Here is a 27,619-nt window from a genome sequence, read left to right on the forward strand (position 1 = left end):
CTTAAAAGTGACTTATAATTGACTTATCACTATATTCATGCGAGGAAAATATGCGCTGTGTGTTTAATATTAAATTCATTAGATAAACCCTTTTAGAAATGAAATTGAGTGTTTTAGCCACTTATAAGTGAGTTATAGTTGACTCATCACCTATATACCGGTCGTGATTAACACCCACACCGCCCCCACCCACCTCGGCCGGTCTGCAAGCATATTGTCAATATTAAACCGGTCCACAGTGCAAAAAAGGTTGGGGACCCCTGCTCTAAAACATCTCTATTGCATCGGCTGCTACTATCATTACTGGCAGTGTGTTTCAAGCATCACCACTCTCTTTGTAAAATAACCTACCTCTGACAACTCCCCTAATCTTTTCCCTGTCATGTTATTTTTTAAAAGAAACAAGCAAACACTAGGGTGGTATTCTAAGAATTCTGCTTTAAAATCTAAGGAGCAAATTTTTCTTTCATAACGTTATCTGGCTAAAAAGACTGAAATAAATAGAAGCAATAGATTTAGCTAATTGCCACTTAATACCTCATCCAAAAAAACTCCCTCCATGAGAATGCAAGTCTAAAATGTCAGCCACAATTTACAGTATGTTTGTTGTGCAGTTCGAACACCCATCCTGCTGACTGAAAGAAACTGCACCATTAAATAAATTCAACTAATACTTTATTATATCACTTGGAGACCACAGTCAGTGCAGATCGGAAATAACATCTCCTTCTCGCTAACAATCAATACATCACACCTCAAGGATGCACTGCTCTATTGTCTCACACTCATGAACGAGTGGATCGAATTTACAGATGATACACCTTCTATAAATTCACCGATGACACAACTGTTGTTGGCAGAATGTCAGATGGTGACAAGGAGGTGCACAGGAGTGAGATAGATCAGCTAGATCAGTGGTATTGCAGCAACGGCCTAGCTCTCAACGTCAGAAAGACCAAGGAACTTATTGTGGACCTCAGGAAGGCAAAGTTGGGAAAACGGTCAGTGGTGGAAAGGGTGAGCTTCACATCTCAGAGATCTACTCTGGGCCCAATACACTGATGCAGTCATGAAGAAGGCACGTCATTGGCTACACCTCATTAGGAATTTGAGATGAGGCGTGTCACCAACGATTCTAGCAAATCCCTATGATGCACTATGAGGGGTTGCATCACCGTCCGGTATGGGGGTGGGGAGGGCACTGCACAAGGTCGACAAAAGCTGCAAAGAGTTGTAGACTCAGCTAGCTCCACCATGGGCACAAGCCTCCCCACTACTGAAGACATCTTCCAAGTGCGGTGACACATGAAGGTACGTTCATCATTAAGGACCCTTACCATCCAGGACATGTTTTATCACTACAATCAAGGAAGCAGTACAGGAGCAGAAGACCCACACTCAATGTTTAAGGAACAACTTCTTCCCATCCCCCATCAGATTTCTGAATAGTCCATGAACGTTACCTTACTATTTTGTTTTTTTGTGCTATTTATGTAATTCATTATGTATTGCACTGTACTGCTGCTGGAAACAACAAATTTCATGACATATGTCAGTGATAATAAACCTGATTCTGATTTTACTTGAGAAGAAGTTTGTTGGCTGAAAATAGATAACAAAATAACAGAACTATTGTTTTCTCAAGATAATTTCACAAAGAGGAAACAAACTATTTCTGTTGCTATGATTCAAAGAATCAGAAAGTTACATGCTTGTGGTTTTTAAAAACTAGATGAACTAGTGGCATAATTAACACATTTCTGACATGCAGTGTACTACTATAACTGTTTAGGGTCTCTTATTATAGAAACCATGCCTCTTAACTGAAAGACTATTACTATTAAAAGGGAGAAGACAGAGAAACAAGAAAGAAATAAAGATTGCAGATTAATATTACTGAGAAATATACCAAAAGATGGAGTAGCTGAGCAGCTTCTAAGTTTACATTTGATCAGAGATGTACAACGTGTATTTGCAGAGTGGATCGTGGCTGACAGTTCCAAATGGCTATTTTGAAAGGTGATTCAAGTCCAGACAGGAGAAATCTATGGATACTGTTTACATGGATTTCCAGAGAATACTTAATCAAGGTCATCAAAAGAGAAAGAGAAAGATGGAGCGAGCTCATGAAAGCAAATTATTGACCTAACCAAAAGTATTTACTGGTAGCAGACAGATCTGATACAATAAGAGCTACTCAAATTGGCAAGATACAGAACGTGTTGGAGGAGCAAATATACCTACATTTATAATGACATCAATGATAGTATAGAAAAACATGGATCTATTTTCTTCCGACACAGAGATAAATGGCATTTTTAGCAGCACAGACTGAACTAATAGAGTTTGATGTTTCAACATTAGTCAATGTAGGCAAATTAGATGTAACAAATTACTTTCCAAATGGGTAGATGGTAGAAGAGTGGATAGCAAAAGTAATATTGTAAAAAGGTAATGATAGTAAAGCAAAAGGCAGTAAGTGCACCTGTATTTATATCCACTGAACTAGAGTTCAATTGTGTAGAAGTTAGGTTATAGCTATACAAAGTTACAGTAAGATACAAAAAGGTAAGCAGAACAGTTTTACACACATTTTACCAAGGACATACTTACCTTGGAGTGACCAAAGGATGAATTTAGCAGAATTACCAAAACTACTACTGTGCAATGGATCCTACCTGCTGTGAGATTACTGGCATTGAAGGTTACCCATGGCATGGGGCCTTCGCTGGCTTTACATGCAAAAGCTACAAATTCCTTGTGAACAGGTGTAACTTTATGACAACCTGTTTTTAATGTTCTACAATGATTCACAAGTATTACAATATCAACTCCTTGCTACTTAACGGCGTATGTTCAGCATGATTTACAGCTGTCAAGCTATCCACGTATTTCCTTGATCTTATGTAAATATACACTTTAGTCATATGAAACAGCGGTAATATAATATTCCTTAGGACCTCTGAGTTTAGAAAAACACAGCATTAGTTGAGACGTTACCAATATCAAGAAGCAAGGTTTATTGCAACATCAGATACCTGGACATAGGTTAACCAGATTACAAGTACCTGACTAATGGGACATCCACATGTACAGTGCCTTGGGAAAGTATTCAGTCCCACTCTTTGTTTGCATTAATGAGTTTTACAGTTAGGGACTTTGATCAATTTAACTGGGAATATTTATCTGTGAATAACATGATCCTTTTATTATAGGAGAGTCCAAAAAATTGTAAAACATGAAAAACTAAAAATTCAAAAACTGAAATGTCAGCAGTTCAAAATTACTTATCCCCCTTTGCTCAGTACTTAGTTGAACTACCTCTCAGTATAGCCACATGATCTTTTTGGGTATGTCTCTATATAGGCATCGATGGAGAAGATCTGCCCATTCCTCCTTGCAAAATTGCTCAAGTTGTTCCAGGTTAGTTGAGGAGTGGCAGCAGACAGCAATCTTGAGGTCTTGCTAGAGATATTCAACCAGGTTAAGGTCAGGACTCTGACTGGGCCACTCAAGGACATCAATTTTCTTCATTTGAAGCCACTCCATGGTTGCTCTGGCAGTGTGGTTTTGGTCATGGTCCCGCTGAAATATGAATTTCCTCCTCATTTTTAAGCTTTCTGGCCGAGGCTAGCAGGTTTTTATCCAGGATCTCTCTGTATTTATCAGCATTCATCTTCCCATCAATCCTGATCACATTTCCAGTCCCTGCTGCTGAAAAGCAACCCCATAGTATGATGTTTCTTCCACCATACTTCACAGTAGGGTGGGTGCAGTATTAGATTTACGCCACACGTATCAGTTAGTGTTGAGGCCAAAACGTTCCACTTATGTCTCATCTGAGCACAAATCTTCCTTCCACATCTTCGCAGTATCTTCTAAGTGACCCTTTGAAAAGGATATGCTTTTTTTTAGTGGTAACTCCTCACAAACAGGTAGCTACCACGGTAAAATGGAAGATATGTTGCAGAGAGGACCTCAGGGTTCAAGGATTCATGACACAAGGTACTTTGTGTGCCTCAGGATGTACATAAGCTTGGAAATCTTCAAGATTGTTTAATATAATTTCCAGTACAAAAGTGTAAAGGTAGACTGGTACAGAAGGGGCATCAGATGCTTTAAAGATCTTTTTTTAGACAACTGTTTTGCATCACTTGAACAATTGTCAGCAAAGTCTAATCTAGCCAACACTCATTTCTTTAGATGTTTGCAAATTAGACATTTTATCTGCCCTCTGATACCAAACTTCCCCGAGGCACCCGACACAAATGTCATTGATTTGTTTCTCTGTATGAATCCATTGCGTAAAAGGTCTAATATCTATTATCTATGACAAGCTGGCGGCTCTGAGGCGAGCCTCTCTTGACAAAATTAAAACTGCCTGGGAGCAAGATTTCAATTTTTCAAAGTCAGAGGAGGTATGGGATGAAGTCCTCAAGTTAGTTAACTCAATCTCTTTATGTGCCCGCCACTATCTGTTACAGCTCAAGGTCGTACACAGGGCCCATATGTCTAAAACTAAATTATCTCACTTTTACCCAGATGTTAATCCCTGTTGTGACAAATGCAAAAGGGGTAAGGCTTCCCTTATCCATATGCCCTAGTTTGGAAAAATACTGAAAAGATGTCTTCCAAACTCTATCCCAAATATTTAATTACAATCTGGAACCTACCCTTCGATTGCCCTTTTCGGGACCTCCGGATAGGGGGACATACACCTCAGTCTGACTAAACATCACACACTGTCTTTTGCCTCTCTGCTGGCCAGGCGCGCAGTCTTGCTCAGGTGGAGGGGTGCTGCCCCATCCACCCACACTCAGTGGCTCAGGGACATCATGTCCAGTCTACACCTTGAGAAGATCCACTACTCAACCCTCAATTCAGAAATAAAGTTCCAAAAAGGTGTGGGAACCCTTTCTTGAATATTTTCAAAGTTCCCAGCCAGACTAAAGGTCCATTCTTTCTCCCTTCCCTCAGTACATAAATCCCTGACCTCCAGCATTTTCCGATAAAACTCTTCGGACTCAGATTTGTTACCATACAACAGCCTATGTATTAGAAAAATACACCTTCTCTATACCAATGCAGCTCTGTGGGGACAAAGGTTCTGTTTAACCCTTTTTGCCAATGCATTGATGGCTTGGAGTTGGGGACTGGGAGGGCTGGGGTGATAATGTTTGTACTATGGGTGCATCTCTTTCATGAATGTGAATTGTACATTTGTTATGCATTGCACAATTCTCCTTTACACTACGTTCTCTTTATTAAAAAAAACAATAAAAATATTGTCAAAAGAAAAATGCAAAGGAGAACACAGTAATTGTTACTCTGGATGCAATGCAGCACAAAAAACTCCATATGATGAACAATACAATAATTAAAAAAAAGCAATAAATATAAATAATGCACACAAAATGCTGGTGGAACGCAGCAGGCCAGACAACATCTATATGAAGAAGCACTGTCGACCTTTCGGGCCGAGACCCTTCGTCAGGACTAACTGAAAGGAAAGATAGTAAGAGATTTGAAAGTAGGAGGGGGAAATGCAAAATGATAGGAGAAGACCGGAGGGGGTGGGGTGAAGCTGAGAGCCGGAAAGGTGATTGGCAAAAGGGATACAGAGCTAGAGAAGGGAAAGGATCATGGGACGGGAGGCCTAGGGAGAAATAAAGGGGGAGGGGAGCACCAGAGGGAGATGGAGAACAGGCAGAGTGATGGGCAGAGAGACAGGAAAAAAGGAGGAGGGAAAAAAACTAAATATATCAGGGATGGGGTAAGAAGGGGAGCAGGGGCATTAACGGAAGTTAGAGAAGTCAATGTTCATGCTATCAGGTTGGAGGCTACCCAGGCGGTATATAAGACGGTATATAATAAATATAAATACACTACATAAGATAACATATACATCGATAAAGTGATGCTAGGCTCAGGAGTGTCTTTGACAGGAAATTATAAAGTCACGGTGGTGGGGTGGGTTAGTGGGTGGAGGTGTTGATCAGCCTTACTGCTTGCAGAAAGTAACTGTTTTTGAGTCTAGTGGTCCTGCGTGGATGCTACATAGCCTCCTCCCTGATGGAAGTATGACAAACAGTCCATGAGCAGGGTGGGTGAAATCCTTTATAATGTTACTGGCCCTTTTCTGGCAAGTTTCTGTATACATGTCCTTAATAATGGTGCAGGTGATGCGTTCGGCAGCTTTGACTACTGGCTGTGGAGCTTTCCTGCCCTCCGCAGGGCAGTTTCTGTACCATGCAATGGTGCAGCAAGTTAGGATGCTCTCTACTGTGCATCTGTGGAATGAATTGAGCACAGATGTGAACAGTCCAGCTCTCTTCTGCCTCCTCAGAAAATAGAGGCATTGGTGAGCTTTCCTGGTAGTGTAGGACGTATTCTGGATCATGAGAAGTTGTGCTTGATGTGCACTCTCAGGAGTTTGAAACTGCTTGCATTTCCCACTGCTGTGCTGCTGATATAAAGGGGCTGTGAGTTACCCTGAAGTCGATACCCATCTCCTTTGCTTTGTTGACATTGAGGAAGGAGCTCTTCTGTCTATCATCACCTCCCAGTCCTCCTCAATTGATGAATTTAACGCTCCAGCAATGAAAACACATATGAAAGGAACATCAAGGGCACACAATATTTTTAGTTTGTTATACCACTAGGAAAGTCCTGGAGGTACATCACCCAGACTTGACTTTACCAAATGTAAAGAACCAACAAGCAAGTAACCTAACTACTTTCCTCATCATCCTACCTATCACACGTGGCCATGTCAACTACAATATTACAGAAGAAAATGGAAAACTAGGCCACTTGTCCCTTTGAGCCTGTTCTATCATTCATCATGGCCGACTGTCTACCTTGGTGCCATTTCCCTGCACTATCATTATCCAGATTGTCTTACCATCTAGAAATCTAACAAACTGTATATAATTAACCTTCCACAGCCCTCTGAGCTAGGAATACATTTCTCTTTATCTCAACACTACACAAATTTACCAGTAATTTGAGGTTGGTACCCTGGTCCTAGTCGCCTCATTAAGGGAGTGTGCTCATTATTTGCAGTGTGTCAGGCCCTCTATTTTTCTTAAGTTTCAATGAGGTTTGGTCCCTACAGTCTGCAATTTGGACACATAGGCTTCATCTGCTCAATCACCCTTTGAAAACCTCCAGACCAAGAACAAATCCAGTGAATAGTCTTTGCCCTCCATCTATTGCACAAATATCCTTTTTCAGTTAGGGAGACTAACATTGGACATAACAGTCTAAATGCCATCAAATCAGAATCAGATCTATCACTGGCACATCTCGTGAAATTTGTTTTTGCAGCAGCCGCAGTATACAAGACATAATAATAATTTTAAAAACCTATAAATTACAATAAGAAACACATATCATCCATCAAGGACCCTCAGCATCCAGGACATACTCTCTCCTCGCTGCTGCCATCAGCAAGGTGGTACAGGAGCCTCAGGGCCCACAGCAGCAGGTTTACAGTTACTACCCTTCGACCATTAGGCTCTTGAGCCAAAGGGGATAACTTCACTTGCCTCATCACTGAACTGTTCCCACAACCTATGGACTCGCTTTCAAAGACTCTTCATCTCATGTTTTCAATTATTATTGCTTATTTTTATTATTATTGTTTTTCTTTTTCTATTTGCACAGTGTTGCCTTTTACACATGGGTTGTCCATCTTATTATCTGTGGTTTTTCATTGATTCTATGGTGTTTCTTTGTATGAACTGTGAATGCCCATGAGAAAATGATTCTCAGGGTTGTATATGGTGATACATATGTACTTTGATAATAAATTTACTTTGAATTTTAAAAATAAACTAATTAGTCCTTAAAATTAAAAAAAATAGTGAAGAAGCGTACATGGGTTCATTGTCCATTTAGAAATCTGATGGCAGAGGGGAAGAAGTTGTTTCTAAAACATTGAGTGTGTATCTTCAGGCTTCTGTACCTCCTCCTTGATTGTAGCAACATTAAGCGGGAATGCCCTAAGTGATGGGGGTTCTTAATGATGGGTGCCACCTTTTTGAGGCATCACCTTTTGACGATGCCCTTGATGCTGGGGAGGCTGGTGGCCATCATGGAGCTTGCTGCATTTCTAACTTTCTGCAGTTCTTTCCGATCCTGTGCAGCGGCCCCTCCAGAGCAGACAGTGATGCAGCCAGGTAGAATGCACTCCACGGTACGTCTGCAGAAATTTGCGAGTCTTCGGTGACATACTAAATTTCCTCAAGCTCCTAATGGAATTCAGTCACAGTTCTGCTTCCTGTGTAATTGCATCAATATGTTGGGCCCAGGATAGATCTTCAGAGATATTGACACCTATTTTACTATGGCCTGATAGACAATGGTAATAAGGCTTCCTTACCCCTGACTTCAAATCCACTCATGATAAGGTGCCACAATCCATGACTAATTTGTGCATAATGTTCTTCATGTACCACTGCACAGCATTAGAAAAGCTGCAGAGGGTTATGGACTCAGCCAGCTCCATCATGGGCACTAGCCACCCCACAATCGAGGACATCTTCAAACGGTGATGCCTCAAGAAGGCAGCATCCATTATTAAGGACCCTCACGATCCAGGATCTGTTCTCTTTTCATTACTACCATCAAGGAGGAAATACCGCAGCCTGAAGATAAATATCCAACATTTTAGAAATGTACCTTTTCCCTCCTTGATCAGATTTCTGAACTGCCCCCGAACCCATGAACACTACCTCATTATTTTAGTCTCTTTTTGCACGACTGATTTATTTTCTATATATTCCTTAGTGTAAACTTATGGAAATTTGTATATATTGCACTGCTGCTGAAAAACAACAAATTTCAAGACATACTGTATGTCAGTAATAATAAACATGATTTGGATTCTGACATCACTACACAAGCTTATCTTCCACATCATCCCTACTGATGTCAGAACTAAAATTCTTAACCAGCCTTATCAGTGAAACCAGTCAAAATGTGATTTTTTTGTCCATAGGATTTGCTGTAGGATCAAGGACCAAGGATCAGCTTTATACGCCATATACATTTACATGTATTCCGAAACTGCTGTGGTGCTATACTGACACCAGCTAGTTTTCAATGAGTTCCAAGCTGTAATTCCCTCAGGAGCATTTGATGTCTAAACTGCCAATACGCCCAAGAACATTTAAATTCCTATTACTTAAATTGTCCTCTAACCCGCTGACAGCAATTCCGTATTAACCTTACGTAGTACAATTGTGTTAATCAGTTTCATGAAAGATATAATGAACCATGAAACTCAGCTCATGTTTCGTGTTTTTAAGCCTTAATCCGAGTTTGATAAATTGCTACACACTTCATAGGAAGCACACATTAAACTAAATCAATTATATCCGCTTTCAAAATCCAAACTACGTACATCATATACAGACTTAAGAGACCACATTAAAGTAACAGTGTTAATTGGAGTGAAAGCTAATTTTTCGCCAGAATTAGTAGAATGATTCCAAAGTGGAAATCAAAAAGGCTGAAGGTAGGTGTTTTTATTTTTTTTAAAAAAGCACAAAGTATTAAGATATTGCTTTTAAAGAAAGGGTGATATAAAAATTTCAAAAAAGGTCACTGAACTTACTGATTTTTTCATGGTTTCCTTTTTTTCTTTTACTGTAGATTTAGTCAGTAGAGAGTGGCAAGTAGCCTACAGAACAGAGATGAGCACAAGTCACAGTACCAACTTCACACAACAAAAGCATATTGTTGGCTTCTACACAAACCACAAAAATACACAATATTAAACTCTCAATTTTAATTAAATGTATAAAGTGGAAAATAAAAAACTTAGTTGGCACAACTATTTTAAGCCTAAGTTGTCAAACGCTATCAACTCTTAAACCTCATCTTTTCTAACCAAAGAGAATTGTGCAGTTTCCCCCTCCCCATTAAATTATTTTCTTTTCCCCCACAAGGGATAAACAAATACAACTGTTTTCAATCAAACTACTATTTCTGGCCAAATAGCATTTCTAGCTTTGTTCCATCAGCAAAAATAAATCGTGACTTCATCATTAATGTTTAAGTTATTAATCTCATCAATGAAAATACTACAATCTTTAAAATTGCTTGTTATCCTTATCAGGCAGCAGCATGCTTTAAGACCTTGATGGAAACTAAAAGCTGGAAAACAATCTCAGGTTTTGAATGTATCTGACAATACTGAAAACACAATACTGACGTTGACAGAAATACAGCAATGTCTTGGTGGATCAATGCAACTGGTCTTGTAAACCATTAATACTCAATTCCCAATTCACCCACCCCATAATCCTCCCCAAATTATCTGGCAAAAAGTTTCACCAATACAAAGTTAAAAACTGGAGCATAAACTGCTTCCTGGAAGGACAAAGTCACAGAATTATCTGCTTGAAAAGTATAGTGGTATTAAATGTCAGACACAGACACACCATAAATTTTTACGCTCTTTATGACATTTCAATTCAGTCATGTGTCCTTCAAAGTTAATAAATCACTTGGAACTGAAACTCCAAGGATCAAAAAGAGGTCCTCTGAAAATGGTGGATACAATGATTGTCACATTCCAAAATTCTACGGATTCAAGACATTTTTCCGCTGACTGCACTATAGCAGGTGTAATTTAATTATTCATGAGTGGAAGCAGAGAAAGAACAAGACTACAGACCTACTGGACTGATATCAGTAGAAGGGGAAATGTTTGAATCCATCATTAAGGAACTGGAAGGACAACAGAAAATAACAGATCTGGACAGAATTATTGGGATTTAGGAAATGTCAGTTATGGATGACAAATCTGTTGGGGTTTCTAGGATGCAATGCCAGAACAGAACAGATCGAGAGAAACAAGTTGATGTGATCTATTTTAACTTTCACAATTACTTTCTTAAGGGGCCAAAAGGAGACTGATACACGACATTAGAGTGTGCATCATTGGAGTTTAATGTATGTATACCTCAGAACTGGTTAATGGACAGAAAACAGGCAGTAGAAAGAAAGGAGCAACCTTGGACTGGCAGACTCTGACTCACTCAATGCCACCAAGATCAATGCTGGCCACACCAGTTCACAATTTATAGCAGTGATTTGCATGAAGAGACTGGGGAATTCATGCAAGATTGCTGATGACAGAAAACTGAGTGGTATTGAGAGCTGAGGTGAATGTGGTGAGGGAAACACAGACAGGCTAAGTGACTTGCAGTGGCAGATACATCATTATGTGGAAAAGCAGGAAGTATTTAAGTTTGAACATAAAAACAGTATATCTATTGAAAGGAGGATATATTTGCAATACAGAACATAAGGTGAAACTTCAACAAGCTTGTTCATCGCCTGTTGAGAGATTAAATAGATTAAGTTTATAATCTCAAGTGTACAAGAATAAGAGGTGATCTCATGAAATTATACAACGTTGTTAACAGGGCAGTACAGTGTTGTTTCCCCTGTCAGGGACACCTACATCTGACCAAGTCATTAAAGCAGAAGTTGATAGGTTCTTGATTACTAAGGGCATCAAAGGTTATAGGCAGAAGAATGTTATGGGCAGGAGAATGGGGTTGAAAGGGATAATAAATCAGCCATGAATGGCAGAGCAGACTCGCTGGGCTGAATGGCTCCTATGTCTTTTGGAGCAATAAAGGTTCAGATATTCAGGGCATTGATGAATGTAAATTTCTTCACCCAGAGCGTAGGGATACTTGGGATTCTCTATCCAGCAGACAGAATTGATTTCCTTAATAACCATAAATGCATCAAAGTATATGAGGTCAGTGAAGGCACTGAACTACAAGGTCGACTGTGACGTTATTGAAAGACAGAACAGACGCAAGGGGCTGCATGACCTATTTGTGGTTCTATTCATGTCGCCTTCCAGGAAGATTACAAAGAGTAGGTTTTTAATACTGGCAGGATGAAAAGTACCATTTCACCATCTCTTAATCAAAAACCTTTAACTTATTGCACACCTTGCCAACAAAAAGCAATTCAGCAGCTCTTTGGACAGCACCATGTTGGATCATTAAACTGAGCTCTCAACAACCACTATCAAAGTGATCAAGGAATCAAACTGTGAGATATATTTGAATAATAAAATATAATGAAGATGTCTTGGACCCAAAAGATCAAAACGCCACTTTGATTCATTTTTGTAATTAGACGATCAGCAAAATCTGTCCAAACTCTTTTTTCCCCAAAATTGTAAATCAAAATTTATACTTGAACCTATAAAATTCACACATTCATCAGCTTGCATTGACCTAAAGAGCAAGCTAATCCATTTCCATACACCGTCACTCTGGAAAAACGAACTGGGCTTCTACACTCAACAGCAACGTTGACCTGCTGAGATCTCCTTCCCCCCCCCCCCCCCCCACCACACCATGGTAAATTCCTTTCAGCACCTCCCCCAGGGAATGGCAATCTCTATTTAAATATCTATAAAATTAGCAAGTGATTTGTTCTACAGTTTTGACAGGTTATTCTAATCTTTCCAGAATTTTTTTTACACCCTTTCAATACACAGTTGGCAGATACTTTTGTCAATTTCTCAGTATGTGCCTATTGGAAAGTGAAGTGGAGTTGGAGGTAAGAGCCTTATGTTTTGCTCCGCAGCCCTTCTGAAACCACTAAATGGATCACTATTTCACAGTTACTCAGGGATGTGGAGAAAAAAAGACTACCATTATTAAATGAAGATATTTAGAACCTTTGAACAAGGTGACATGGTCTCAAGATTCTGGGGAGTAGATTTAGGACAGAGATGAGGAGAAACTGCTTTTCCCACAGAGTGGTGAATCTGTGGAATTCTCTGACCAGTGAAGCAGTTGGAGGCTACCTCGGTAAATATAGTTAAGACAAGGTTGGACAGATTTTTGCATAGTAAGGGAATTAAGGGTTATGGGGAAGAGGCAGGTAGGTGGAGATGAGTCCATGGCCAGATCAGCCATGATCTTATTGCATGGCGCAGCAGACTCCACAGGCCAGGTGACCGACTCCTGCCCCTATTTCTTATGTTCTAATGTAAAAAAAATGCAAGATTCCGGCAGAGCATCGTTTAAGGGCAAAAGGGGCCCAAGTATATTAGACTATCCCATTATTTCAGATAAGCTCTCCGAGATTTTAAAATTACTTGTCAACGGTCTTATTAGTCAGAGCTCTAGCTCTGAAAAATTCCATTCATATTTCTCTCTCACCTTCCTCCTCAAACTCATTAGATTCAAAAACAATGTCAGCTCTCAAAAGTTTCCAAACGAACTAACTACCCAATATTCTGTCATGGTTTACTGATACTGTTAATGATTCTCTTTCACAGATACTATCCTCCATCTCTTCAGATAAGCCAAGATTCCATCACATTTGAGGACAAACAATCTTTGAACCATCCATCCCTAAAAACTAGTGCTCATTCTCCAGCATCCCTCTGCTGTCTAAAATTCTTGAACGCATTATTATCTCCCAAGTCTGAGTTTACCTTATCTGGAAGCCTTTGCCTGAAACTCTCCCATCAAGCTCTCTCCCTACTGCGATAAACAGCTCTAAGAGTCACTAATCATTGCATGGACAATGACAGAGGTTACCTCTTCCCTATGCATCCTTTTCAACCAGCCTTAAACACAGCACAGCACTTCAAAACTACTTCACCATAACCTCCTGATGAAGGGTTTCGGCTTGAAACGTCGTCACTACCTCCTCCCATAGATGCTGTCTGGCCTGTTGAGTTCTGCCAGCATTTTGTGTTTTTATTTATTTCCAGCATCTGCAGATTCATTCGTGTTCACCATAATCAGGCTGGTCAGGATCATGTCTCCTGCCTTTCATTTGCAACAGGGGAACATCAACAGTGACTTTCCTGATCACCAGCAGAGGTGTCTCCCAAGGATCAATCCAATACTACTCAGTACTAGAGAAGCAAGATTCTCCTCCAAGTAAATACTGGGGACTGAAGCCATCATCTCCAATCCCTGCCACAAACTCTTACCTTTTACAAACTTCATTTCCCAATCCCTCTCCTTTTCAGTCACCTGAAACTGAACCAGACCATCAGCACCCTTTTATTGATAGTTACTTTTGCTGCTGCAGGCCATTTGGTCCTTTCAATCTATGCTAGATCTTAAAGCAGTTCTATCAATCTAATTCCCTCAATTATTTCTCACGTGCACCCATTAACACTCTCATTTACCATTAGCCACCTCCTAAATGGCTTGTTCAACTTGCCAATAAACTCAATTTAATCAAACCTCTGTATTCAGTGTGCAAACTTTCAGCAAGTAATGTTAATTCATCACCTCTGTTTGCTGACATACTGGCTAACAGTTAAGCATTGCATCAGTTTTAATATTCCTCCATACCTTCGAGCACCTTTCCTGATGTGAATTGACATCAAGTTATTTCCCAACCTCTAATGTTTAAAAGTGTTATGTAAATAGGAGTTAACAGAGTCATAAAAAAGTACAGAATAGAAACAAGCCCTTCAGCCCATCTAGTCTGTGCTGAACCATTTAAACTGTCTAGTTCCATCAACCTGCACTGGGACCATCACCCTCCATACCACTACTATCCATGTACCTATCCAAACTTCCCTTAAATGTTAGAGACTCATAGAAATAGTACAGCAGGGAAACAGACCACTAGCCCCAAATCAGATCTTATGTAGGAAGCATCAGAACAATTAACAGAGCATAACAAATGGTCATTGAGAACAATTTACCAAGACCAACCAGAAAAGTGCATTTTTATTGTTAAATTAAACTCAAGTTACCAAAAGACAGAATTGACATAAACGTTCATGATGATGAAGATCAAATGATTTGCCGACCATCTGAGCAATTAAGTATTATAAATTTTAAATTCTGCATTATGAAAACATAGCTCCAATTCCATTCTATTATAAGCTGCTTGGAAATTTACCATTTTTGATGGAATTTTATTATATGCACACTTAATATATGCACACTTTCTTTGGAGGTCAGAGTACTAAATAAGAAGGAATATATATGTAAGAATAACAAAAAAGAAATTGAAGGTAAGAGTGACAAGCAGGGAGCATCTGAACCTGCAGCAAGATCCATACAAGGGTATGAGTGATTGATTCTTAAGCTCCACCTCGAGAAGATATGTCATGATACTTGTAACCATACCTAATACATGAGCTTGGCTACTTCATGTCATCAATACAATATGGCAGCTCTTTTGTTTCAAACGTTCCATAATAGAAATTCAGTTCCCATTCAAAATAAACTTTCTGCTCTGTTTCTGTGGTCAAGGAACTAAAGTAAAACTTAACAGTAATTATAAGTTAAACAACAAATTTCATTCTATAATTGTGACAGAAACAAACAAGGATAATTTACAATAGAAGAAACATTGCCAAATGCAACACTGGGAGTCAGCCTTAGAACTACTAATGTTTTCCTCAAAAGATTCCCCAAAATCAGAGAAAAATGTTTGCACCATCCTTGACAATTTATAAATACAATGAAGTAATTTCAACAGATACACTCTGTCAGTGGTATTTCAAATTTGTTAGACACAAGATTAGAAATGACTTAGCTTAATACTAACAAGGAATGGAATAAAACCATTCACATTATTGCTCCAATATACAAGTTAATTCCACTGTGGATTTCAGTTGAATATTCTTATACGTGAATTAACAATGCCAGCAATGATCTGATACACCTAATCAGATTTACATCAGTAGTACTGTTTTATAGTGAACTTATCGAAAAGCAAATCATCGATAGGGAATGATCACCAGCCTGTATCACATGTTACTACCAACATATTTTCACAATAGATAAGATGATGGCACTTTCTTCCACTTGGGAACTAAAGGATAATTGTTTAAATCAAATGACAGACAAAGGGAAACTAAACTTAACTTTTGAACACACAAATGTGTATACTATAGTAATCACTACTGTACTTTAATTAGCACATATATTGATATAAGATATATATATAATATACAGTATGATTGACTGGTGCCTGCTTCACCAGTCAATGACCTTTTGACTGGTAAAGCAAGCACAATGGGCCAAATAGTCTATTCCTCCTATTGCTTATTTTCTTGTCAAATTAAACCGATACACATAATAGTGAACACAGCTGCACTTTCTATGGATCAAATCTTTTTTTTTAAAGTCTTATGCTGTATTCAATAACTATTGAATTGAGAGTCTTGTTTCAGTTTTGGAACCAGCTACACCTATCATTTGCAAGTCCACCAAAGATAAGCACTGGTCCAAAGCTATAAAATAAAATAACAATTACAACAAGTAAATAAAAACATAGCCGATCTAATTTCTTCAGCATATAATTGACAACATTAACTTCATTAACATCCAGTGATCAAATTAATGTTGGACAACATGCAACTGAGCAAACAAAAATGCATAGATTGAAGAAGACAATAGAATATAAAGTAAAATACTTCAGATGCTGGAATTCTGAGAAAAAAAAAATAGAATATGTTGGAGGTTCTCACTGCAATCCCCTTCACCTGGTTTCACCTATCCCCTGCTGAGATCCCCCAGCACTTTGTGTGTGTTGCTCAACATTTCCACCCAAATCTCTAGTGTTTATGTTGAGGCAGAGATTGGGTTTTCATTTTAGTTTAACAATCTTTCTTCACAGAGAATTTCCAGCATTTTCTGTCTTTACATATCAATAAACTTATCATATAAGTGTTTTGGTCGGGCTCCTGAATGAAGCAATGTATCCTTTGAGCAAGCTGCTATCATCCAACTTTGCACTATGCAACAAGAAATGAGCATGCATACCAAAGCATCAATTCTGGGAAAAGTACAGCAGGGTCTCACGCTCTTTTAATTGAATAGACAGACATAGAAAAAAAATTAAATAACTAAGGTCAAAATTGCTCATTCACATTAACAGTTCTCCATCAGAACTAATGAATAAAACTTCAGTACTTCTTTCAATATAACTTTGACTCGACATTAGTGCAAAACACTGATGAAAGTAGTGTCAACTGGTCATTAGATTGTACTTAAATTCCTTTCTTTTGGCCAAAAAAATATAATTCCCATTGGTAATCAGAGGCAGAGCGAATATGTTTATCCAAAATAAAATAAAAAGGCTTGCCAAAGTCTAGTTACTAGGACAGCAAGCTCTTTACTGTACTGTTTACTATTAATCTGCGCTGCATATAATTTTAAATTATATTTTATTAATTTATTTGTGGTCAGTTATGTTTTATGTGTTGTGTGTATTTATGAATTGTGGGTGCACCCTAGTCTGGAGGAACATAGCAGTCAAGTGACAATAAATTTGATCGTTTATGAGGACAAAATTTAATATACATATATATAATGAACAGAGGAGTTGTTCATGTGACCAAAGTAAGCAAGTGTGATTCTTCCAGTTAAAGTGTGCAAAACAAAAGAGGTAAAAAGTGAATGCATTTAAAGTCAGAGAGCAAACTCAGGCTATTCTGTGCTTGACCTTTATTTATACAATATTCCTTTTTGGTCATTCAATAATCAACTAAACCAGTTTTCTATGCTAAATACACATTACCTGCAGAAACTGAGCAAAAATTTCAAAAATGCAAATTAAACCCAGTTCTAAAATCGTACAAACAGTTGAGCAACATTCTCCCAGTTTGGTAACAGAAAAGTAACCCATAGCTTACTAATAATCAAATCAACCTCATGACAACTATTACATAATTTAAATATATTAGACTTGTTCTCCTTGAGCAACAGTGTCTGGTGTTCAGATTTGGTGTAATGTAATAAACCATGAGAAAACTACAAGAATTACATCTTTCAAAATCATTGCAATCCTTGTTATCAGTCCCATAAACAAGGAAAATCAGTGATCTGTGGAAAGTTAAACAAAGAAAACTATGGGGGCTATGTAAAATTATCAAACAACCCCAGATATCAAGAGAAAGGTGGAAGGCATCAAGTCAATATTCCATTAAAAAATTGTTCTGTGAGCTTGAATGTTAATATGCAGCTCACACAAGGACAAAGAAATGGCCCCTTCAGTGGAAGAACAGCAATACAATGAATAGTACAAAGAGTAACAGGACCTTCAATAATATCTGAAGGTATGTCATGGATAAGGGAAAATTGAAGAAAAATGCTATTAAAACAAACAATTCATTTAAATTCTATATAAAATGGTCAACCACCAAGAATATTTTCACTGAAAACTGACCACAAAGTAAACCATATGTGAGCTGGTAGCAGCAAAGCTAATAAACAATGATAATCAAAGATTCTGGCAGAATAAATGGGAAAGATGTTCTGTTGTAGATGATTCAACAGCCGGAGAGCTAAAATTTAAAGGAGTCTCTAAGACAGACAATATTTTTCACAAGACAACTCAATGAATTGTTCTTGTTAAGAATCCAAGGAGGTATGGAAAAAGATCCAACAGCTTTCCAAGACTAATTGGTCATAACTTGTACCATCAAAGGGATACAGAAGAATGTTGGAAAGAGTGAACAACTATTTCTGGAAGAGGGGATATGCAATGTGTGTTATGATATTTTTTCTTTGCTATAGCATTCATCAAAAAGTAGAACAAGCATATTTGTTGCAAAAAGGAAGTCTTTTTAAAGTTGACTTCCTTTCAAGATTAGGTGGAGGCTTTCCACGAAGTGGTTGATATACAGTTAAATTTTCAAGCAAAATCACACCAGATACCAGAAAAATCAAACTAGCTCTTTTCATCAACTTCCCCTCCATTCAAACCAACTACCCTTCTCCCTACTCATCCGTTATCTGTACAACATTCATTTCACTTCTTCAGAACCTTTCTACCTCAGCAGTGATGGAACTTACATGGCAATAAGCAAACTTTTATTTGCAGACTGAACAGACACACAATTCATGCCCACAAGTCTCGCTTTTCTTTGTTAATACATAGCAATAGTAGGGAAATTATTGGGACATTTTCAATTTAATCTGCTTTGTCAGCCATCAAAATATATTTACAGACTCTGCCCAATTTAGTTAATAAACTTTTAAAAAAACCTATATTCCCAACCTGACCATTTCACAAGAAGCATTTGAAGAAACATCTGGCATAAAATTCATATCACCGATTACAATTCTTCCATGCAATGAATGTCAAACATTCAAGTTATTCAAAAAATCTGGCTGAGTGGTGCCACAACAACAACCTCTTACTCAATGTCAGCAGGACCAAGAAGCTGATTATTGATTTCAGGAGGAGGAAACCAGAGGTCCATGAACCAGTCCTTGTCAGAGGGATCAGAGGTAGAGAAGGTTAGCAACTTTAAATTCCTTGGTGTTATTATTTCAGAGGATCTGTTCTGGGCCTAACATGTACTGTAAGTGCAATTGTGAAGAAAGCACAAGATCTAAAACTTTGATGAACTTCTATAGATGTGTGGTGGAGAATATATTGACTGGTTGCATCAGGCCTGGTATGGAAACACCAATGATCTTGAATGGAAAAGCTGGCAAAAAGTAGTGGATACGGCCCAGTCCATCACAGGTAAAGCCCTCCCCACCAATGAGCCCATCTATATGGAGCGCTGTCGCAGGAAAGCAGCATCCATCATCAAGGACTCCCATTGCCCAGGCCATGCTCTCTTCTTGCTGCTGCCATCAGGAAGAAAGTACAGAAGCCTCAGGACTCACACCACTAGGTTTGGGAACAGTTATTACCTTTCAACCATCAGGCTCTTGAACCAGTGGGAATAACTTCACTCACTCCATCACTGAACTGTTTCCACAATCTGTGGACTCACTGACAAGGCCTCTTCACCTCATGTTCTCAATTTTTTTTGTATTTGCTGTTGTTGTCTTTTGCACATACACTGTTTGCCTGTCCTGTTGGGTGCAGTCTTTTATGGATTCTATTATATTCCTTGGACATACTGAGTTTGCCCGGAAGAAAACAAATCTCAGGGATGTATATGGTGGCATTTATGTATTTTTATAACAAATTTACTTTGTGAACTTTGAACCAAGATTAAACCAACTGACATACATACTAATATTTATTGGACCTTCGTTGAGTTTCCAGTAAAATAATCCCACTTTAGAATTATATCCGCAACATAACATAATTAAGAATGGAAAAGGAAGTGAAGGTAGAGTGAGAATCAATTATTAATTTATAAAAATTGAACCTGTGAGCAACACAGCTCACTAAGCAGTTGTACCTCAAATTTACTGGAAAACTTTCTTTGAAAAGTAAAACTCACAAAACCAAACCCTATTGCATATTCCCAACAAAAGATTTTACCAGAGAATACAACAGCTCCGAGTTCAAGGCCTCCCCCAAGTGGCTTCTCCCTAATTCCCAATCACTGGTATGAACTTTATTAGTTCCCTTTGCCTCTTCCTAATTCTAATTGTCCCAGGCCGCATACCTGATACAAGCAATGGCAGACGCTTCGCAGCTGTGGGGGAAACTCGGATGAGGAATTAATGATTGCATGGAAAAATCTCTGTGTCATTTGCAGTAAATTCCGCTGATTTTCATCCAGGCTTTCCATTGGTTCTAACCTGTTGAGTAGTATTCACATCATTACTCATTTGGATGGTCACAGAAATGCACACAAAACACCAGGAATACAGATTTCTTAAATATAGCAGCATATTCATTATTTTCCACAGTTTTTGCATGAGATACTAAATTCTACATCCTTTACATTCTCCTAAACTAACTTCATTTAATGAGAACCCATGCTTGTCTGTTATGAGTGATAAATTTGCAGTTGACAAAATGACAGAAGCTTTTCATGTTGTTTTCCTCTGCATGCTACCTTGGTTGAACAGAGGACTAATTTTAGTAATATACTAAGACAACTGTGCTGCTCCAAAGAGCGCTATATGAGGTAATTCTTACCACAGAACACTACAGCACAGAAAACAGGCCATTTGGCCCTTCGAGTCTGTGCCAAAACTTTATTCCGTTAGTCCCATTGACCTGCACCCAGTCCATAACCCTCCAGACCTCTCCCATCCATGTATCTATCCAATTTATTCTTAAGACTTAAGAGTAAGCACGCATTTACCACGTCAGATGCCAGCTCGTTCCACACTCCCACCACTCTCTGAGTGAAGTGTTCCCCGTAATGTTCCCCCTAAACCTTTCCCCTTTCACCCTAAAGCCATGTCCTCTCGTATTTATCTCTCCTAATCTAAGTGGAAAGAACCTACTTGCATTTACTCTATCTATACCCCTCATAATTTAGTAAACCTCTATCAAATCCCCCCTCATTCTTCTATACTCCAAGGAATAAAGTCATAACCTGTTCAATCTTTCCCTGTAACTCAACTCCTGAAGACCCAGCAACATCCTAGTAAATCTTCTCTGTACTCTTTCAATCTTACTGATATCCTTCCTATAGTTAGGTCATCAGAACCGCACACAACAGGCCAAATTTGGCCTCACCAATGTCTTACAGAACCTCACCATAACATCCCAACTCCTATACTCAATACTTTGATTTATGAATGCCAGGATGCCAAAAGCCTTCTTTACAACTCTGTCTACCTGCGATGCCACTTTCAGGGAATTATGTATCTGAACTCCCAGATCCCTTTGTTTCTCTGCACTCCTCAGTGCCCTACCATTTACTGTGTATGTCCTACCTTGATTTGTCCTTCCAAAATGCAACACCTCACACTTGTCTGCTTTAAGTTCCATCTGCCATTTTCTGACCCATTTTCCAGTTGGTCCAGATCCATTTGCAAGCTTTGAAAGCTTTCCTCGCTGTCCCCAACGCCTCCAATCTTAGTGTCATCAGCAAACTTGCTGATCCAATTTACTACATTATCATCTAGATTAGTGGTCACCAACCTTTTTAAGCCCAAGATCTCCTACCTCAGCCTTACTGAAAGGGAAGATCGACTCCAAATCTATTAGTTACGTGCATGCGCACCGGGGCAGAAAAGACCGGAAGTAAAACCCCACAACCCGGAAGTAGAAATAATGTATAAACACCAGGGGTCACCACCCCTTTTTTTTTGCACCGCAAGTCCGGTTTAATATTGACAATATTCTTGCAAACCGGCCGACGGGGGGTGGGGGGGGTGTGGGTGTTAAACGCGATGGGAATACAGCGATACTCGAAGCAGGTTCCTTATGTCCAGTCTATTCCACAATTTAGTTGACATGGCTTTCAGCTGCTGTCCCGTTTGCTCACGCTTTTTCCACTGGAAAAAAAACTCAACAGGTTTGTCTTTCAGTGCGGGGTGCTTGGACTCAGGGTACCGGAGCAATTTTGAGGGCCTCATTGCCTCATTAGACAGCCTCCGGGCCTGAGCTCCAGCCTCCCGCCCACCCGCAGCCTTGGCCAGGTGCATCTGTTCCCGTACTGGGGCCGCGGCGGTCGCTGTCTGAAGAGAGAGCGACCGACCGAGCGAGGAGTGCATTAAGACGCGTGCCCACTCCCCTTGTAGGATCTATCGGCCGACAAAAGTTTGTTTCAGTAGATCGCAGCGAGGTAGCTGCGCTGCTGCTTATGAAACCCTGAGCCCGAATGAGGTCCATGAATATTTTAGCACCGGGTTCCCCACGAACATTCGGAGTGCTAAACAGGTTCAGAGGCAGCGCCCGTCTGTCTGTGCTCCGGGCCGGTAGCATCGGCACTTCCAGCCGGCCGGTTACCTGAGGCCAACCAGTGATCTCTGGTGCGCTTGGGTAATGACCTCGCATGTATTCAAGTTCAACAGTGGGCACAACAAGGAATGAGGAAAGGTGCAGCTGACTCACATTGTTTCCTCCAGCCCGGTGACTGGAGCTATACGCATGCGCACTGGGCAGAAAGAACGGAACTAAAACCCCACAACCCAGAAACAATCTCTTAACAATATTTGTGTATTTATTTTTCTTTTTTTCGGGATCTACTGGGAAAGTCTCCAAGATCGACTAGTCGATTGCGATCGACAGGTTGGCAACCACTAAACTAGATCATTCATATAGACAACGAACAACAATGGTCCCAGCACAGATCCCTGAGGCACACCACTAGTCACAGGCCTCCAGTCTGAGAAGAATCATCCACTACCACTCTCTGTCTTCTCCCACACAGCCAATTTCGAATCCAATTTACAACCTCTCCATGGATACCTAGTTTCTGAACCTTCTGAACTAACCTCCCATGTGGGACCTTGTCAAAGGCCTTACTAAAGTCCATGTAGACAACATCCATAGCCTTTCCTTCATCTACTTTCTTGGTAACCTCCTCAAAAGACTCTACAAGATTCGTTAAACACGATCTACCACGCACAAAGCCATGCTGACTATCCTTAATCAGCCCTTGGCTGTCCAAATACTTGTATATCTGATCTCTCAGAACACCTTCCAATAATTTACCTACTACCAATGTCAGGCTCACCGGCCTGTAATTACCTGGTTTACTTTTGGAGCCTTTTTTAAACAACGGAACAACATGAGCCACCCTTCAATCCTCCGGCACCGCACCCATGGCTAAGGACATTTTAAATATTTCTGCCAGGGCCCCTGCAATTTCTACACTAGTCTTTCTCAAGGTCCGAGGAAATATCATGTCAGGCCCGGGAGATTTATCCACCTTTATTCGCTGTAAGGCAGCAAGCACCTCCTCCTCTTTAATCTCTATATGTTCTATGACACTACAGCTTGTTTCCCTTCCTTCCATATACGCTATGCCAGTTACCTGAGTAAATACTGATGCATAAAAACTGTTTAAGATCTCCCCCATCTCATGAGGCTCCACAGATAGACGACCACTCTGATCTTCTAGGGGACCAATTTTGTCCCTTACTGTCCTTTAACTCTTAATATACTTGTAGAAACATTTCGGGTTTACCTTCACATTATCTGCCAAAGCAACTGCATGTCTTCTTTTTTGCCTTCCTAATTTCCTTCTTTAGTATTTTCTTACATTTTCTATACTCTTCAACTACCTCATTTGTTCCTTGTTGCCTGTACCTGTTATACACCTCTTTCTTTTGCTTAACCAAATCGCCAATATCCCTTGAAAACCAGGTTCCCTATGCCTGTTAATTTTGCCTTTAATCCTGGCAGGAACATGCAAACTCTGCACTCTCAAAAGTTCACCCTTGAAGGTGTTCCGCTTACTGAACACATCCTTGCCAGAAAACAACTTAACCCAGTCCACTCTTCCTAGATCCTTTCTCATTTCCACAAAATTGGCCCTTCTCCAACTTAGAGCCTCAACTTGAGAACCAGACCTATCCTTATCCATAATTAACTTGAAACTAATGACATTATGGTCACTGGACCCAAAATGTTTGCCTACACATACTTCTGTCACCTGACCTGTCTGGTTCCCTAATAGGAGATCAAGTATTGCATCTTCTCTGGTAAGAACCTCTATATATTGATTTAGAAAACTTTCCTGAACACATTTGACAAACTCCAAGTCAGCTAGCCTTTTCACAGTGTGGGAGTCCCAGTCAATATGTGGAAAATTAAAATCCCCTACTATCACAACTTTCTGTTTCTTACATTGGTCTGCTATCTCTCTACAGATTTGCTCCTCCAATTCTCTCTGACTATTGGGCGGTCTATAATACAACCCTATTAGTGTGGTCACACTTTTCCCGTTCCTCAGCTCCACCCATATGGCCTCTGTAGACAAGCCCTCCGGGCTGTCCTGTCTATGCACAGCTGTGATATTTTCCCTGACTAATAATGCCTCTCCTCCCCCTTTCAACCCTCCCCCTCTATCACGTCTGAAACAATGGAACTCCAGAACATTAAGCTGCCAGTCCTGCCCCTCCTGCAACCAAGTCTCACTAATAGCAATCCCACGTGCCAATTCACGCCCTAAGCTCATCTGCCTTACCTACAATACTCCTTGCATTGAAATAGATGCACCTGAGAACATTTCTATCACGTACAACCCTTTGATTTCTGTCTATACATGCAGTTCTCGCATGACCTTTATCCTCCTCCGCCTCACTATCTGCTCTAACATTCTGGTTCCCCTCTCCCTGCAAATCTAGTTTAAACCCCCCGGAGCAGCACTAGCAAATCTACCTGCAAGGATGTTAGTCCCCCTCCAGTTCAGGTGCAAACTGACCTGTCTGAACAGGTCCCACCTTCCCTGGAACAAAGCTCGATTGTCCAGACATGAAGCACTCCCTCCTGAACCATCTCCTTAGCCACATATTTAGCTGCATTATCCCCCTATTTCTAGCCTCACTAGCACGTGGCACGGGTAGCAACCCTGAGATTGCAACCCTGGAGGTCCTGTCCTTCAACTTTGCACCTAACTCCCTAAACTCTTTGTAGGACCTCCTCCTCCTTCCTATCCACATCATTGGTCCCTACATGGACCATGACATCTGGCTGCTCGCCCTCCCTCCTGAGAATACCTAGAATTCAAACTGAGATATCACAGGCCCTGGCACCAGGGAGGCAACAGACCATTCAGGATTCTCGATCTCTCCCACAGAACCTCTTATCTGTCCCCCTAACTATCGAATCCCCTATCACTACTGCTCTCCTCTTTTCCCTCCTTCCCTTCTGAGCTGAGGGTCCAGTCTCGTTGCCACAGAAGCGACCACTACAACTTGTCCCTGGTAAGTTGTCCCCACCAAAACTAACCAAAACTGTATACTTATTGTTGATGGGAACGGCCACAGGGGTGCTCTGCTCTTTCTGTCTATTCCCCTTCCCTCTCCTGACAGTCAGCCAGCTACCTGCCTCCTGACTTTTGAGGGGGTGACTGTCTCCTGTCTATTTCTGCCTCTGCCTCACGAATGATCCGAAGTTCATCCAGCTCCAGCTCCCTAACTCGGTTTGACAGGAGCTACAGCTGGATGCACCTTTTACAGGTGTAGTCATCAGGGACAATTGTGCTGTCCCTGACTTCCCACGTACTGCAAACGGAGCACTCGACTGCCCTAACTGCTGCCTCCATTTACCTACCCTCAGCCATTAGGCTCTATAATGAGTTAACCTATAGCTGAGGAAGTGATGACCCCTCCTGTTAGACTGTTTGAGGTAAATGATTTTTATTATTTCTACTTCTCTTCTAATATTTATATCTATGCACTTGTAATGTGACTGTGACACTGTAATTCCCTTTGGGATCAATAATGTATCTATCCATACCAATCTACTTCACTGAGACCTGACAAACTCACGGTTAAAAAAGGGTCAGAATTTAGATCCCGTACAATGTCCATGCAGCCATAAAATTAAAACAAGACTTCACCATGAACGATCCAAGCCCAACCAGAGCCTGGCATTTTTTAAAATCTACCCATCCTTGAAATAAACCATCTGGACCCTTCGGCTTGGGTCGGATGGCCAGGCCTGACTCAGTTCTGTCTTCACAGCACAGAGCCAGAAGTGTATCTTAACTGCTGCAGATACCATAATAAATACAATAAGCAGCATTCTATAAGAACCGGAGATTCTGCAGATGCTGGAAATCCAGAGCAACACACACAAAATTCTGTTGGAACTCAGCAGGTCAGGCAGCATCTATAGAAGGGAAATAAAGAGTTAACATTTCAGGATCGGTCCTGATGAAGGGTCTCGGACCAAATGTCGAATGCTTATTCCTCTTCCGTAGATGTTGCCTGACCTGTTGAGTTCCTCCAGCATTTTGTTTGTGTTACTGTATGCAGGAGAGAATATAAGTGGATTCATGTCGGAATAATGCAGCAAACGTGAAATAGTGTGATTTTTTTAAAAAGTGTTTGCAATAAAGCAATCTGCGGTATTGTAAAAATGTAAAAGTAACACAATAATGAGCAAACAGTAAACATTAAGATAATCTTCTTTTGGTCTTACAAATAGCACAAAAAACTATTTATACAGTAAGTGCCTATCATCAGCCAGTGCCCCAATGATATGTCTGTTTTCAATAAAATTGATTGTGGCATCACAATAATGAGCATTATTAAGCATTTGTTTACAGATGCCCTGTGGAAAGCATTCTGACTGGTTACATCACCGTCTGGTATGAAGGCTCCAATGCAGAGGATCGGAAAAAGCTGCAGAGGGTTGAACACTCAGTCAGCCCCATCAAGGACCCCGCTACCCAGGGTCCTTACCTACCCACCCTCTGAAGACCCACACTCAATGTATGAGGACAATGAACACTACCTCTTTTTTTCCCAAAATGTATTGGTATTTTTATGTTTTTATTGTAACTTGTAGGATTTTTTCAATGTCTTGCAGTGTACTGCTGCTGCAAAACAACAAATTTCACAACATATGTCCATAAAACCATAGAGCCAAACTAATCTATTCAGCCCATCAAGCCTGTTCCACCATTCCATCATGGCTGATTTATTTTCCCTCTCAACCCCATTCTCCTTCCTTCTCCCTGTATCCTTTGACACCCTTACTAATCAAGAACCTACCATCCTCCGCTTTAAATTTACCAGTGACTTGGCCTCCACAGCTGTCTGTGGCAATCAATTCTACAGATTTGCCACACACTGGCTAAAGAAATTCCTCCTCATCTCTGTTCTGAATGGATGTCGTTGTTCTAATGGGATGTCGGTGATAATAAACCTGATTCTGATCATAATTCCCTATTCAATCTCTAGGGCACAAGAACCACAGCAGCAAGGGAAAATTATCTGGTGACGGTGTTGAACTGATCAGAGCCTGGAAG

The 27,619-nt window shown here is 40.1% G+C and overlaps 1 protein-coding gene across 6 annotated transcripts in view; it reads right to left on the reverse strand.

Annotated features, from left to right (window-relative positions):
• Positions 1–27,619, reverse strand: part of LOC140731641 (neurofibromin) — a 359,419-nt gene that overhangs the window by 166,189 nt on the left and 165,611 nt on the right. For 5 of the 6 annotated variants that reach the window (XM_073053258.1, XM_073053260.1, XM_073053259.1 and 2 more), the window contains 2 exons: positions 20,396–20,531; positions 9,623–9,688 (listed from right to left, as the gene is read on the reverse strand). In XM_073053258.1, the coding sequence (XP_072909359.1) occupies positions 9,623–9,688; positions 20,396–20,531 (202 nt within the window). The remainder of the gene's footprint in view (positions 1–9,622; positions 9,689–20,395; positions 20,532–27,619) is intronic. The other variant, XM_073053261.1, reaches the window with a different exon arrangement.

The sequence above is a fragment of the Hemitrygon akajei genome, chromosome 8 (assembly GCF_048418815.1).
Source record: "Hemitrygon akajei chromosome 8, sHemAka1.3, whole genome shotgun sequence".
Classification (NCBI taxonomy): Eukaryota; Metazoa; Chordata; class Chondrichthyes; order Myliobatiformes; family Dasyatidae; genus Hemitrygon; species Hemitrygon akajei.